This window comes from Lampetra planeri, chromosome 50 (genome assembly GCF_965212315.1).
Source record: "Lampetra planeri chromosome 50, kcLamPlan1.2.h2, whole genome shotgun sequence".
In the NCBI taxonomy this organism is placed as follows: domain Eukaryota; kingdom Metazoa; phylum Chordata; class Hyperoartia; order Petromyzontiformes; family Petromyzontidae; genus Lampetra; species Lampetra planeri.
This window is the reverse complement of record NC_136156.1, coordinates 2942986-2959199: the sequence shown is the minus strand read 5'-3', so window position 1 is coordinate 2959199 and position 16214 is coordinate 2942986. Positions and strand designations below refer to the sequence as shown.

Sequence of the window (16214 nt, the reverse complement as noted above, 5' to 3'; positions counted from 1 at the left end):
CCGTGTTGTAAAGGCAAGCCCCCGTGTGTGTGCACCCGGCATGCCACATCGAGTGGCCTGCACCTCGTAGAAAATAGATACTTACGAAATAAACAAAAAATTAACGAAATGGGTGCAATGTTTAAAACACAAGTGGCTTTGGTTTTGATTCAAACCTTCGGGCCGAACGTGCTCATGAACATAACAAAAAAACGAGTGTCCGCTTCAGTTCAGTGAAATCAGCGTTCGTTCTCCTGCAACCACTCGAGAAGCTGCCCTCGCCTATCGAAAGTGTGAATGCATCCTCAAGCTCCGCACAAAATGCAAAAAAAAAGTGTTCCAATTAAGCGATGGCCATACTCTTAGGTTTTTTTCGGTAAAGTCACGTAGGTAAAAACAAATAAATAATAAATAAATAATGCATTAATAGTTTATACATTTTTAAAATAAATGAAGTAATTATAGAAATAAAATAATAAATCACGACGTTTCGGAGGCAACACAAGTCTCCGTCATCAGGTGGGACCGTCACAGCTGAATTTACTGTATTAATAAAACAATTTAGCTGTGACGGTCCCACCTGATGACGGAGACTTGTGTTGCCTCCGAAACGTCGTGATTTATAATTTTATTTATTTTATTATTTCTATTGTTATTTTTTCTTTTTACCTACGTGACTTTACCGAAAAAAACCTAAGAGTACGAATCCTTGCAGTCACGAAAGCTTCAAATCTAGAATAAAGCGATGACCGCTGCAGCCTGAGCTCGTATACACACAGTGGTGGGGAGGGGTGAGATCATTTGAGAGCTAGAGCCATGGTCAATCCACTGCTGGATGAAGGCATCCCCCAAGCCTCCACCATTCTCCGTTAGAGAATGCATGATAAAAGCTTTGTTTGGCGTTTAACATTTGTTTAAAGTGTGTTTCACATTGTCTGTGTAGTGTCCGCCGCCCCCCCGCCCCACGGATTGAGGTAATGAATATATATTTATATTTAAATTAAGGTTGTTGAACGCAGGTCGAAAGGCCCAGAAACTTCTACGCAGCCAGCAACAAGCAGCACGACAAACAAAGTGTGGTCACATCATATCCATAGCCGACGAAGGGCTGTACATTTTTTTAAATTTATATTTGTTTTTTTCTCCAGAATTATAACTCTAGATTGTGCTTTCGGCATCATGTTGGTTATCTCAACGTGCAGTAGCGAAGCTTCCTGCTAGCGAAACGGGTCCCCGAAAACAAGACATCAATAGACCTACGTTTGAGAGCCCCTTAAGTGACCTCAAGTCCACAGTGAAGAGAAACACTTAGGGCCCACCCGCTCTGCTATATGAGAGCAATGTCCGTCGCATGACAGGTCAAACCGATATCTCATTCTCAGAGCTTGAATTTAGCCATATTAAGCGCAGATGCCTGGCTACTTTAACGTGATGGGGGTTTTTTTTGTAAGCTGTACATTATTGTTCTAGATTTGAAGCTTTCGTGACTGCAAGGATTCTTACTCTTTGGTTTTTTCGGTAAAGTCACGTAGGTAAAACAATTAATAAAATAAAATAAATGAAAACAACTAAATGAAATCACGACGTTTCGGAGGCAACACAAGCTTCCTTCATCAGGTGTAAAAAAGGCACAGCAAAATAACTGTAGCGAGAGAAAAAAAAAATAACTATCGCTACAGTTATTTTGCTGTGCCTTTTTTTTACACCTGATGAAGGAAGCTTGTGTTGCCTCCGAAACGTCGTGATTTAATTTAGTCGTTTCAATTTATTTTATTCTATTAATTGTTTTACCTACCTACGTGACTTTACCGAAAAAAAACAAAAGAGCATGTACATTATTGCATCAACTCTTCCTACAACAGTGAACAATGTCAGACGTTACATCTCCCAATGAATGGAGGTTGCAGTTTGGCCAGATTTATTCATTGCGGGTTGTGATACACAACCCACCGCCACAGTAAACAACTGAAACACAATCTCTCTAGAGTTGGACAGGATCAAGTAACCTCCTTTATCCAGTGTTGCATGGGGATGCTTTTGCCCTTCATCAATGCAGAGCGAAGTGATCTATAGCCCTGTATCAATCCACTGCCGGATGAAAGCCCTCCCCCTCCGTGTTTTTTTGTTTTAGTTTTTGCCAATCTGCAGCACGCTGCCTGCCCAGTCCGCGTTGTTCAAGGGGCGACTGTCCAGATAAAACTCGCCACTGATGTTATAGCCTTGGCCAGGGGAATGTGCTAACCGCAGCGACACCACCGCTTCGCTCCACCTCTTGTGTGTTCATTGTATTCAATAACCAAGTCGTGCACTGTATTGTATTGTATAGCCACATTTGGCACTGTTCATTTTGTTTCCATCTCGACTGGTTATGTCCTCTCTCTGTTGTCTCCCATATTTTTCTACATTCTATTGAGATGCGTTTGCATTTCATCATCATCATCAACATACTCAGGTGTGCGACTCGTAGCCATAGCGAGCGCAATACTGGATGTGGTGTGCCGTGTGAGACCTGGATAGGACCCGGCTGCAATTACTCCCTGGCTCTGACCGACTCTCGACGTCACCTTAGGAATACTTTATAATTATTTGGTTCTTTCGGTTAAGTCACGTCTAAAGATAAAATAATAAATTAAATTAAATAATAGAATACGACGTTTCGATTGCAACACAAGCAATCATCATCAGGTATAATGAAATAGCGACATAATATCTAACCAGAAAACTATAGACAGACATATTAGCAGACAGATATCACAAGATACATACATAGCGAGAGCAACACAGGTGACAGAGAGGGGTGATCGTCTCTGTGGGGTGGCCTTAAATAATGCCTGCAGTCACGAAAGTTCTAAAATTAAGATTGAATACTTTATAATATTCGTAATTACCTCTTAGTATCTCTCGCGATTGCCAAATCTCATCGTCATAATCATTTTCCATTGTCTATCCCAGGGGTCGGCAACCTACGGCTCCGGAGCCGCATGCGGCTCTTTACGGGCTGCTTCTTGACAATATGTACGTATGTACAGTATGTACTCAGATGCATTGCGGCTCTTGAAATACTGAATTTTGTACCGAATTGGAAAGAAATGGCTCTTCTTGTTATTTTGGTTGCCGACCCCTGGTCTATCCACTGCTGGCTGAATGCCCCCATTAACATTTTCCGTCTCTCACAGTTCTGCGATACAATAATTCCTCTAGCACCGACGGATTTTACCGCTCCATCTCCTCCGGCAGACGTCCTCTAAGACTCATTCCGCTCCTCGGTTGGCATTGTTACTTACGCACAACATTATAAAGTTTCAGCTCGACAGTGTCTCACTTTACGTGCCTGCTGGTGGAAGGGCTTCCATTTGGAGGGAGCTCTAGAGATCCCACACAGAGGGTGTTTTTGGCCTACTCTTCCACGCTGAACCAGATGTCTTGGAAGCGGTGATAGTACCCACACTTTACCCCACCAAACGCGACCATAATAATTATAAGTTACATTTGTAAAGGCGCATTTCATCCGTAGATCCAACCAATGCAATGAGCGCTGTGTATGGAATGCAGGAGATAAACATAACCTGCATGGTAAACGGCCAGAGCTGGGGGCTAAAGGCCAGTTTAAGACGGCATTTAAATATCTCAAACTATTCTGATCAGCCCCTGCAGGAACAGAGCCTTGACCTCGGGAGTACTGAGTAGAAGGCGATCCCAAGATCTCACGGATCCCGTTGGTGGAGTAAACACGGATCGATTCCTGTAAAGATCGCATGGCTAACCCATCGCCTGTTTGGTGTACCCACTTCTGATGTCGCTGGAATGGCCAGAAATAGTTTAAAATGCCACCTCGGGAGGTTGGAACCGGCGACCTCTGAATATATGCAAAGTGAAACGTTGCCATAACCATTGCAACCGTACGACAGCAACCACACAGAGCAACTTAATCATTAACAACCGCAGCGCACAATAATCGCAGCTTATACACGAGGCGTGTGTGGTGCGTCTGGGTGTCTGTCTGTCTTTGTTAAAGCTTAGCGACTGTACGTTTGTTTCTCCCTCTCTCCCTCTCTCTCCGATTCTTTAATTAGCGTAAACGCATGCCTCTGTGATATTTAATGAGCTCATCGCTGATTTGGGAACTGCTAAAAAAAACCCACCCACCGACTCAAATCCCAGAGTGCCAACCCGCCTGTTTCAATAACAAGGGGTTGCGTTATGGGGCCGGTGAGGACATCGAGTCATACCAAACTGAGGATGACTGCATGCATTCCTAGAAGTAAAAAAATACATAAAATGTGTGTGCATTCGAAGTTGTTATAACTACCTCACCAACACCCGAGTCTGTTGAAACGCTACGTGCATGGCACTGCATCTTGTTTTTGTGACAATTCAGGTTGCAGTGGTGATGAAGCAATCAACAACTCAACACGTGCATCAATAACACTGCCTTAAAAATGGCGAAAATGTAGATAACAGACGACATTTCGGGCAATGGCTCCATCTTCACAGCGCATAAAATGATGATGATGATGAAATATCACCAAATACATTATTCACAGCAAATATGATTACTAATCACTACGCGTGCTATATTCTTGGTTCTTTCGGTAAAGTCACGTAGAAGGGAAATAATAAAATAATAAAAATATAAAACAAACAAAAAATCTCACGACGTTTCGACTGCAACACAAGCAATCGTCATCAAGTGGCGATTACTTTAATCCAGCAGTAGATAATCATAGCTGCTTATATAATGATGCTTCTAGTAATGTGTACAGAGTGGTCCAGATGTCCTGTGACCCCCCCCCCCCCCATTTAATTATTTAAAACTTTTTTTATTTCTACATAATTAAGGTTTATTTAAAACAGAAATTAATGTGCAAAGGAAAACATTTGGGGGGGGGGGGGTGGTCACACAGTACAGTAAATATGTCCATAAAAAAAACAATTGGTGCTTCAGTTAAATTGCACAAAAGGTAAAATATGTACTACCAAGAGGTAATAACGATATCGAATACACTGGACGAGTTATGTGGGCTAAGGTGGGGGTCGTATGGTGGGTGCTGTCAGATCGAGTTGAGATGAACTCAACTGAGGTGCAATGACTCATCAACATTTGATGACTTTTGAATGCCTTCCAAGATTTTGGATAACCTCACCAAAGTACAATGAGTTAATTTTCTTCTAGATTTGAAGCTTTCGTGACTGCAAGGAATCATATTCTTAGGTTTTTTCGGTAAAGTCACGTAGGTAAAACATCAAAATTAATAAAAAATAAAATAAAATAAAAAATCACGACGTTTCGGAGGCAACACAAGTCTCCGTCATCAGGTGGGACCGTCACAGCCGGATTAGCTGCATCAAGGAGTTAATTTTCCCCTCCCAAATTACATGGATATAACAAAGACAAAGATCCCCCCCCACCCCCCATATAGCCTTCACAGCCTGTTGGGGCATGTCCTGTTATATATACTAGACACACACAGAGACACTGTGATGCTACAGTGGTGTAAATGGTCGTCTTCCTATAATCTCCTTGTCCGGGTCAACAAAAATTGGCAAGTTTCTTCAAATTCCTGCGTCTGTCCACTCGGCAGTATAAATGGGCACACCACCACCACCACAGTGAGTCGATCGGTGGGCAGGGCGTCTATGGTGGGGTAAAGTGTGGGAACTTCTACCTCTACCAACATTTGGAAGAGTCGCCCTTCTGCCAGCATGGCATGATCAAGCAATTGCAGAGTCTGCGCCTGCACCTTTTGAAGATGCGCGTGTGTGCAATAGATGACATTTGAAAATAACCTTGAGGAAGGTATTTCCATGTTCAAAAGGCAGACTTGGCGCCAGACACAACAACGTGTTTGTGTGTACATCATACACAATGTACATATCATACACAATGTACATCATCCACAATGCACACAACAGGAAATACGCAAGCATAACATTTACATTGCACGCGTGCAAACAGTGAAACCAATTAATGGACTTGTGTAATCATGTGATGGCCCTCTATTTAACCCACCCCTCCTCTCTCCCCGCCCGTGTATCTCGAATGACAAGACGTGGATGCAATTCACATGCTGTAGTTGCATAACAACAACAACACCATAAGGCATTGTGGAGTGTTCATTGGCAAAGTTGGTGCATGGTAGAGTCAATATCCGTATGTCGCGTGCATTGACAAAAAAAACCGATTGGTGTCGGTGCATGCTTGCGCGACCACCTCCCGCTCAGCCCAGCAACATCCCAAGTCGCGGTCACGTGGGGCACGAGCTCGTCGCCCATTGGCCGCACGTCTCACCCACCCCGCTCGCGCGCTCCCCCTCCCCCACAACTCCCGCGTTCGCGTCGCGGTAATCCGCAAAGCGCGGAGAGGAGTCGTTGGTGCGGATCGCAAACCGACGCCTTTTCACGCGGGCGATCATTTTTAACGAACGGACCCGCGCCATTCGCAGGAGGCGTAACGACGCGGCGGCGGTGAGCGCGCCGGATTGAAACGACGGCGAGAAACTAGCGACGTCGGCGTCGCCTCGTCCGGCACCGCCGTTCTAGCGCGATCCGTTCCGCCGTGTTCCGCCAGCCGGGTTTAGCTTCCCACCCCTCCCTCCGCCTCTCCGCCTCGGGTATATAAAGGGGAGAGGCGCGGAGCCACTAAGTCGGGACGCGGTTGTTTTCATTGTGGAGTAGCGTGGTACACGGCGGCTGTGGTGGTGGTGTTGGTTGTGGTTATAGTCGGCCTTTTGTGTCTCTGCGGAGGGATATCATCGACGAAGGCGATAAGCGGGGCACCCCCCCCCCTACCCACCACCCCCAAGAGTTGTAGGACGCGGCCGGCGAGACCGCGAGCAAAAACGACCGCGCGAGGCGCTCCAACGTCCGCGGATTTGGAAGGCTACGGCGCATTCAAGAGGTGAGTCTTCTTTCTCTTGTTGTGTGTGTGTGGGGGTTTGTCTTGGGGGGGCCCCATTGCTTTTACTGGGCCATCCAACTGTGTCCCCATGGGTGCTTGTGGTGGGAGAGGCGGGCGGGTGGGTGGGTGAGGAGGAGGAGGATGATGATGGGATGGCACTTTACAAGCGAACAATGGTGCCTTGCGGGGTTGACTGTTGTTGAGTTGGAGTCTTGCTGCGGGCACGAATGTTGGTGGTTTGGTGGTGGTGGTTCTGTTGCTCCTGGGATGATGTAGCCAGTTGCTTTGTGTGTCGAGTGGCTGAGTTAACCGTTTGCTATAATGCAGATCCTAACGCAAAAAAACCTGTGTAGATATTGGTCGCGAAAGTCCCCTACGCGTTTTAACTCGGCAGTCTGCGTTTGGTTGACCCACCAATCTCGTCCCCCACCAAAGAATCGGAGCGGATGGGTGCTTGCTTGTAGACGATGTTTGTGTGGTTTAGGGGTGAGCGAGTTGCAACGCCGCCATGTAGCGACAGGGCGATTTTGTCCAGCTGATGGCAAATTAAACGTTTTTTGTCTCCTAGATCGGTAACCGTTGTGGGGGTTGATGGCTACAATAATCGACGTCGTGCAATTTTGCAAATAAATCACAATTGACCACGGGGGGGGGTGGGGGAGGTGGTCTGCTATTATCCGTGAGCTGTACCTAGCCGTGTGTCCATACGCGAGCCGCTGTGTCGTGGGACTGCTGCTGTCGATTTGGCGGCCGCCGTTCCACGCTCGCGTTCATGAAACACGTGGACGATGAGTGGGGGGGCAGGGCTGGATTTACGCCGTGAGATGATTGCAGAACCCTGCGTGAAACATTTAGAGACTTGGGTGGACCGCGGCAAGCAGCGTTCTTACAGAACATACTCGGACGCGTTTTTTTATTTGAAAAAAAAACTACTGCCGCGGTTGTAGATATCGGAAATTGGTGACCGGAATGCGGCATCGGATTGAGAGTGGTCTGAAGGCGAGGTGAATGGAGCGATGAATTCGCTGCGTGTTGCAAGGTGGAATGATTCGGCGGCATTGTTAGGGATGGTGGTGGCTTTGGGATGGGGGGGGGGGGGGATGGCGGGAGATCGTCATCCAGCGGTGGATCGATCGTTTGCTGATGATGATAAACCTCGTGCTGATTAGTCGAAACGCTGGACTACACTATCAACAGTCGAGGAATCGGTTGGTGTGGTTATGCACGTGTCTCCTGGCTGCATTGTAGCCTGATGTGTACTCTATAGACGTTTTGCACGAGTATTCGCAATAATCGCATCGGCCTTTTGTTGGTTTGAGACAACGCTTCATCATCCTCGGCATCTGCTAACTAAACCCTCCTTCCCCTCTTCTCCTTTTTCTCTTCCCGACCTCGAATCCTCGCCGCCTCTCATCAGCGACATGGCCGAGCCGATGATAATGTCCGCCAGCAGCCACCAGATGCTGCCGGGATCTTCGGCTGGCCCGGTCTACCCCTACCGCCAGTACGCGCCGGGCATGCAGTACCAGCAGAGCGGCCACCCGGGAGCCATGGGCCGGGTGGGCAAGCCCCACCAGCTGGGAGTTCGACCCGGCCACACCATGGTGGGCGGAGGAGGTGGTGCCGGAAACGTGGCCATGGCTGTGGCTCACGGTGGCATGCACCCGGGACACTTTCTAAGCGCGCACCACCAGCAGCAGCAACAGCAGCAGCTACAACAACAGCAGCAGCAACAGCAGCAGCAACATCACCAGCAAGCGCCACCATCTGCCGCACAGCATGCATTGCAGCAGCACCATCAGCAGCAACAACAACAGCAGCAGCAGCAGGCTGCGATGCATACCCACAAACTGCACCACTTGCCGAGCGGCGGTCACCACCTCTCGCACGCCGCGCAGCATTACGCTGCGTCGGGTCACATGCTGGTGGGAGCTCACGGCTACTACGGGCACAGCGTGGCCATGCACGGCGGTGGTGGCGTGGGCGGCGTTGGGGGCGTCATGATGGGCCACATGGGAGCCTCTTTCCCGGGAGTGGTGGCGGCGGCGGCGGCGGCAGCGCACGCAGCGACGATGCCAAATGCGGATGCCTTGGACGAGGAGCTTCTGATGTCGCTCGTGTTGGAGCTGGGTCTGGACCGTGTGCAAGAGTTGCCGGAGTTGTGGTTGGGTCAAGATGAGGTTGACTTTCTGTCTGGAGTGTATGCCCACTGATGAAGAGTTTTTTTTTTCTTCTGTGCGGGGCTTTTTTTTATTTCGACTTTTGGCGCCGTTGCCAGGACCTTGATCTTTGTCATCTCTCTGCATCCACAACCCACCGATTTCTCCCCCCCCCCCAGTTCATTATACATAGCCCCCCTCCCCTTCCATCCACCTATACATACAAATATATTATACTTCAAGGACTTTGTGCAAAAAAAGTAAATTAAAAAGTAATAAAGGTAAACCAATTCATTTGTGCGTTTTTCGCAAGACTTGTAAATTGAAACGCGTCCAGTGCGATTTTATTTTGGGAGTTTTGAGGCCGCGTCTTGGCACCCCCCTTGAGAGTGACGTCCTCCTTGTGCTCGCATCAACAATAACAACAATATTGCCTGTGGGATGGTGGTGGGGGGTACGGGGGGGCATCCTGTTGCAAGTTGAATAACTGTTAATTGACGGCAAAAAACGAATCCTTTTCTGAAGTTCGCCCTCTATTTTGAGGGTGTGAGAACTTGCAAAACATGTACGCGTGTGCTGATTAATTCACACCCCCCCCCCTTGCCTCCCGACTGAAGATTTTTGTAGCTTTTGTTCAGAGGTCTTTTTGACCTTTCATCAGGAGCAAGTGAGAAGCCCCATATTTATTGGCGACAGCGCCCACACCCCATCCCATGCGTAAGCCACGCACGAATTTTTATGATTCCAAGCGGTTTTAATTCGTAAACGACAACAAAAACTCCATCGCATGTGGTGTTTTTTTTCCTTTCAAGAAAACGCAAACTTCGACAGCATTGATCTTTTGCTTTTCAAACGTTTAGACGAAAATGTGTGAAGGAGATACACGTTTTTTTTTTAATCCGTTCATTTTTTTCAAGGTTGTGTACATTTTTTTTTTGGTTCGATGTATTGCATTTGATTTTGAGTGGAAGCCTTTGTTGAAACGTGGTTTTTTTAAGAAATGGCCTCCCAATTGTATTTTGAAGATGTTAAATTAAATCTGCCGCGTCGGCCGACCCGAAATGCGTACATTACAAAGGTTGGACATTTTTTTTCTGTGCTTCAATTTTGCAAGACCACTTAAAACACTTGTACATTTTGCCTGCTGCGCGCCCTGCACAATGTACAACGAATATTCGTCGTTTTGTAAAGTAATAACTTTTAAATTATGAGCCACTGTACTTTACGTTTTCTCTTTAAACATTAAAGAAAACTGTTTTTTTAAGGCCATGTGTGCGGTCTGTTGCTGCCCCCTGTTGGCGTGGCTTGGTATGTGTGGGAACCGTTGAAGGCTGTTCACTTGGTCACCTGTTGTGATTTCACCGTGGCTGGTTATTGGTTAGCACCCTGGAATTGCAATCCAGAATTACCCGGTTCAACTTACCCGGCGAACCAGTTTCAAATAAATGGGAGTTATTTTTAAATCCGTGTTTATACAGTCCTGACAGACGCGAGGACGTGTCCAGCCAGCAGTGGAAATGGGTACAATACTTGGCAGATCGTTTTGGTTTAGTGTGGCTACGTCCAAGACCACTTGGCCAACGTTGAGTCTAAGCAGCTCTCTTGAGAGGCCCGTGGCTGGAGACCCCTTCTTTCCCCACCTCACCCCAAACCAGTGGGGTGAGAAAATATTCGGCTTGAGCATTTTACTGTCGCTGTGGTCCCACTTTATGTAATGCACTTTACTCAACTTGTTAATCGTAGATTTTCCCTCGTAGGGGTTTACACTACGCGAGTGGTGGTGTGCACATGTGAACCCAGTAGGGGGGGGAGGGGAGAAGTTGGATCACGTAAATATTTGTTAAATTCCAAAACTGGGCAGCGAGCTGGAAGTACAGTAGTGGCGTTGTTGAATCTATCTGTGCCGTGCTTTTCAGTGCTATCGCCTTGTATGCGTGGCTGGGGTTTCTGGATAATCTGGCCTCATCCAATGATGAAGAATTACTCGTTGGCAACATTTATTGGTCTCAATTTGGGACTCGCCCGAGAACGTCTTGAAGATTAAACTTTCTTGGGGTAAATACAGAACATCATTACCTTAATTTTTGTACGTTTGGGACTGCAAAGAGATCTTAATCGTAGTTAGGTGGTAGGCTTTTTCATGCTTTTTGACCAAGATTTAAAGTGGCAGCATTCTAACCGTTTATAAAGATGATCTAATCGGAGGCAAACTGGTGTAAAGTTGTGTTACGAAGGACTTTACCCAGTTAAAAATGAGCCAAAGCAAACGGAGACAATATGCAAATAATTTTGCCGCTGATTCTTCACTCGAGTTCTACACGTAAATAAACACCAGGTAAATTAACAGGTCTGTTGAAAAGCGTTTTGTAATGCACGCGTTCGTAAGATTGGTTTGGGTTAGTTTAATGTACCCTCCTGAATGTAAACACATTTGTAAGCGGTGAGATTAGCACATTACCATAGGAATGTTGCTCTCCAGATAAAAGATTGACACCAATTCCCCGCAGTTAACAGTTCGGGATTTAATGGGCTACCAATGCAACATCGTGGGGGGTCATGAACCCTCATTCGAGGTGGGGACAACGCATTTCTACAGGACGGCATTTATCTTTTATTTAAATACGCGGCCAGGATTTAACAATTGATTTTGTGAACCGTGCTTGGAGGCTCACCTGCCTCGGTCGTGCCATGTTGCTCATAGGGTTAGGATTAGGCCATAATTCAGTACGAAAATTAAGAATAGTGTTTACCCTTTTTGGAAACCAAACAGCTGTTAAGATGTTCAAACACCAACTAAATACCGTTTTCAAGGAATCAAGTCTGCATTAAAGAAAGCTGTCTCGTGTAGGCCAATCCGTTTCAAAGACAATGCATATATTATGAGAACATGTTTGTTTGCATGCTCACCACAAGTACGTGTGGTTAATGCAGACTTGATTCCTTGCAAAAAGCTTTCGTGACTGCAGGGATTCATCTTCTTGGTTCTTTCGGTAAAGTCACGTAGAAGGGAAATAATACAAATAAAACATAAAATATTTTTTTATGTTTAATTTTATAAAAAAAGTTATTTTATTTTATTGTTTTATTTCCCTTCTACGTGACTTTACCGAAAGAACCAATAACCTGTTATATTGTCGAAAAGAGTACAACCTATTCTTATTTTTCGTACTTTCATACTGGCACAAAACGGTCCCGTGAGAATTCAGTACGCTGGTCAGTTTTGGATAGCCTCAGGATGAGTTCGGATGTAATTCGCCACTGACGTAGACCTTTCCTGCCTGGAACCAACCCTGTAAATGACTCGGAAAAACCCCATCACATCAGAGGAACAGTGCACGCCGGAAACCTATCATTTCCTGGAGTCAAAAACTCAGGTGGCTGGGTTCATAGCTCAGAGAACTACTAAACCACAGCTCCATTCCGGGTAGTACTCGACTATAATGATTACGCAGATACCGTCTAATATTGTTTAATTTTAAAACATGCGGTCTTTATAAACGTGGGAATAATTACTGCCCAACGCTCAAAGCGCTACACTATCTAAAAGTGAATGTTAGGTTAAAATTAGTATTTATGATTTTAGTGTCATTATGTCAACAGATGACACACATCTGAGACAAAGGGTTCTCTTTTGCAAAGGTCACCTGGCGGGGGGGGGGTCAACAAGCCACAAACAACTGTACAGTGAAATTCAGATCCAAAAACAATGCTAAGAGGCCTACAAAAGGCATTTTATCCAAAAAATCAGCACATTCTTCAAAAGCACTGCCCTTGAAGAGGAAAGTGAATACCAATGTGTGGGGGGGAAGGCAACAGCGGTTGTCCAACGGATATATACTTCTCCCCACCATAGTAATGTGGAATTTCCACCACCGACTTGGGGGAGTACTGCAACAATGCTCACTTGAGCAGCAAAATCACTGACTTTTTAAAGAGGAAAAAAATATAATCAGTGACGTTATGGGCAATATCCCTTCTTCATAACAGAGTTAGAGAGGCCAGAGTGATGGAGTGAATAATAAACGGTACTATACACCACGGGACCCGTGATACAAATACAATTTAACAAAAGAATGTGTTTTGTCCTCGACAACATCATCAGATTGGGTAACTTTGTGAAAACAGATTGTTCACAGATTAAATGAAAACGCTGCACGCTTGCCTATAGATTACAAAGGCATTGTTGAGGATATAAAGGAGTCTTTATTTGCTTAAGAATGTAAGGTTTTGTTCTATTCAATAAAGCCATACGCCCACGTCCTTTGTGAGCCATCACAGATCTCGACCGCCACCTGCTGACTGATGACAGAACAGCAATTCGTGGATATTCTCGCCTGCACCAACCCGGACGAAGCAGTGTGATGAACAGGGCTGAAAATGGAATAAATTACTGGGGGAACTCGTAAATTATTCCCCCACCCCCACTAGATCTGAGGAGGGGGACGAGCTGGAGCTTCGCTCCGTGTGTGTCTCTGTGGGTCTTTGTATGTATCTGTGGGTCTCTGTGCGCGCGTCTGTGCGTGTCTGAGCTGACCTGTGGGTCTCTATACGTGTCTGTGGGTCTCTGTGCGCGTCTGTGGGTGTCTGAGCTGACCTGTGCGTCTCTATAAGTGTATGGTTCTCTGCGCGCGTATATGGGTCTCTGAGCGTGTCTGTGGGTCTCTGTGCGCGCATGTCGGTGTCTGGATGTGTCTGTGGGTTTCTGTGCGTGTCTGTGGGTTTCTGTGCGTGTCTGTGGGTGTCTGAGCTGACCTGTGGGTCTCTTTCCGTGTCTGTGGTTCTCTGCGCGCGTATATGGGTCTCTGAGCGTGTCTGTGAGTCTCTGTGCACGTATGTCGGTGTCTGAACGTGTCTGTGGGTTTCTGTGCGTGTCTGTGGGTTTCTGCGCGTGTCTGTGGGTTTTTGTGGGTTTCTGCGCGTGTCTGTTAGTCTAGATGGGGGTCTGTGAGTAAAATAAATAAGTAAAAGGCGGGGTTCAGATTTTTACTTGCACCACGGCGTCCCGGCCCATTTCCACCACTGGTGGGTGCATTATCGTCAAATGTAACGCGAGTATAGCAGCATTGAGGTCCTGCAAAGTGCACGTGGCGTCTACAACTATTTTTTTACCCAACAGAATTTTTAGGTTATAATTTTTATGGGTTGTTTGTCCATATTTCACCACGATGGAGCAGAGGCGTAGAGTTTAAACCGTGGTTTTTGCTGCTGCGTCGACGTCTTCGGCGTCTTGGCTCACGGGGTTGAAGGTCCAGAAGAGGTTAATCATTTGCAGTCAGTGCCGTTGATGCCAACATCGAGGCGATGCAACATTTGCGTGGTCGGAGGCAAGTGAACCTCAACACAGTTGCATTTATCACAATCACCATGTTTAATCCTGGACTGCACGTTTAAACAAAACAATAAAGATAAATGCCCTGTCCTGTAGAAATGCGCTGTTCCTATCCTGAATGAGGGTTAATGACCCCCACCCACCCCACGATGTTGCGTTGAACCCAATTGAGTTCTTGATTGTTAACTGCGGGGGTATGGTGTCAATCTTTTATTCATCCGGAGAGCAAATTTTGATCCGCCCCCTACTGGACATTAGTGAAAAAGAGCTTCATAGCTCATCGGATTCCTCCGGTTTCAAGAAATATTCTGATTATGAAATTCGTGTGGCAATGTGTGAAAACCCAATAGCCCTTCTTTCATAGTACATTTAAGAAGGGCCATTTCACAAATATGGCACCTATTACACATTTTCTCTTTCAAGGCCGAGTTTCTTGCCATGCTCTGTTCCTGAACGTCCGAGTTGCTGACTTTGTCACATTTATAGCATCCTCTGCTCGTCATTTGAGTTGATTTGCTACATTGGCTTTCTGTGACCAATGCAATCAAGCCATTGCTTCTATACCCAGGGCCTAATAGCAGTTGGGATATATCAAAACTCGGCACGAGATATGACTGTTACTACTATTCAACGTGCCCAATTCCGATCTACCAAGCGATCCAGAAGATAAGCAGATAAATTATGCCACGTGCCTTTGTTTTTAATATACATATTACGGTGTCAAATATACCGTGTTGCACACCGGTTTCACTTTACGCAATTGTGGGCTTTAATAACTTAACCGCATTCGTAAATAAGTCCCAAGCAGGACAAATTATATAATAGGTGACGTTTCGAGGCAATGTATGTTGAACTTCTTTCACACCGTACTAAACATGCTAATCGGAGGTGCGGGAAAGTCAATTACCCTCCTCCATAGCAGAGGTCAGACGTCGATGCGATCTAGTTGGGAGATTGTGTTATGCAACGCACGTGCACCAAATAAATTAATCTGTTCAGCCACTTTCAGCCTGAAAATGCTTTTAAGCGACTCATCTAAACAATTTGCATTACCGTCCTTGTTAAGTCAAATTATTAACTATAAATTAAAATGAGGTTGACCACAGAATCAACTTACAATGCCAAACAGCATTTACAATATTGTGGTTACATTGTGCAATTTATACCGATAAAGCGTGGAGTCAACACTTGGCAGGTTCAACGACTTATCCCTAGAATTTTTTTTATCAATGGACTTGTGCAACCATTGTCATTTCACCCCTAAATGAGGGCCTCCCAACGCCGTGATTATTTATCCGTCAACCCATACGGTTTACTCATATTCTTGTACAGGGAAATTTAATTCAGGTCCATTTGCCGTACAGCCGTTTCAATACGGGCAAAATAAATTGTTTCTCCCTTGTGATGGGACTTTGTAGGATTAACGATGGGATTTACAAGTGCACGGGGTGACCAATAATATCTCAATTGGCCTGTAATGAGGTAGGCACTAAGGGGTTGACATGTATTACATTCCTGTACCACACTGGCCATTGCAGGTTGAAGGCTGGGAACAAAGACGATGCGTAGTTATTGCACTGCCCTGTGATGGCAATGAACCCTGCTGCAAAATCTATATGCATCGTCACGATACTAAAAAATTAACCCGTAAAAACAAAGTTTTTCACTATAAATCCTTTATATGCGTGGCGGCTAGAGTCCTCTCGTCCTCTGGCTTGAGATGGCTGCCACATTATGGGTCAGATGATTGCCTGCCACCATTAAGCAATTGGTAATTAAATATAATTTTTTTCCTAAAGTGTAAAATTTTGGAAAAAATGTTCACGAAAATAAATTGTCACGCACGAGT

General features: G+C 45.7%; 1 protein-coding gene across 1 annotated transcript; it reads left to right on the top strand.

Moving 5' to 3' along the window:
• Positions 1-6627: 6627 nt before the first annotated feature.
• Positions 6628-10300, top strand: LOC144734128 (uncharacterized). Its single transcript, XM_078616196.1, has 2 exons — positions 6628-6877; positions 8295-10300. The coding sequence occupies exon 2, from the start codon at positions 8299-8301 to the stop codon at positions 9088-9090; it is 792 nt and encodes a 263-aa protein (XP_078472322.1). The 5' UTR covers positions 6628-6877; positions 8295-8298; the 3' UTR covers positions 9091-10300.
• Positions 10301-16214: the final 5914 nt, after the last annotated feature.

Excerpts from the sequence above, each read along its gene's own strand:
- LOC144734128 (XM_078616196.1), top strand. The coding sequence starts at position 8,299 with ATGGCCGAGCCGATGATAATGTCCGCCAGCAGCCACCAGATGCTGCCG.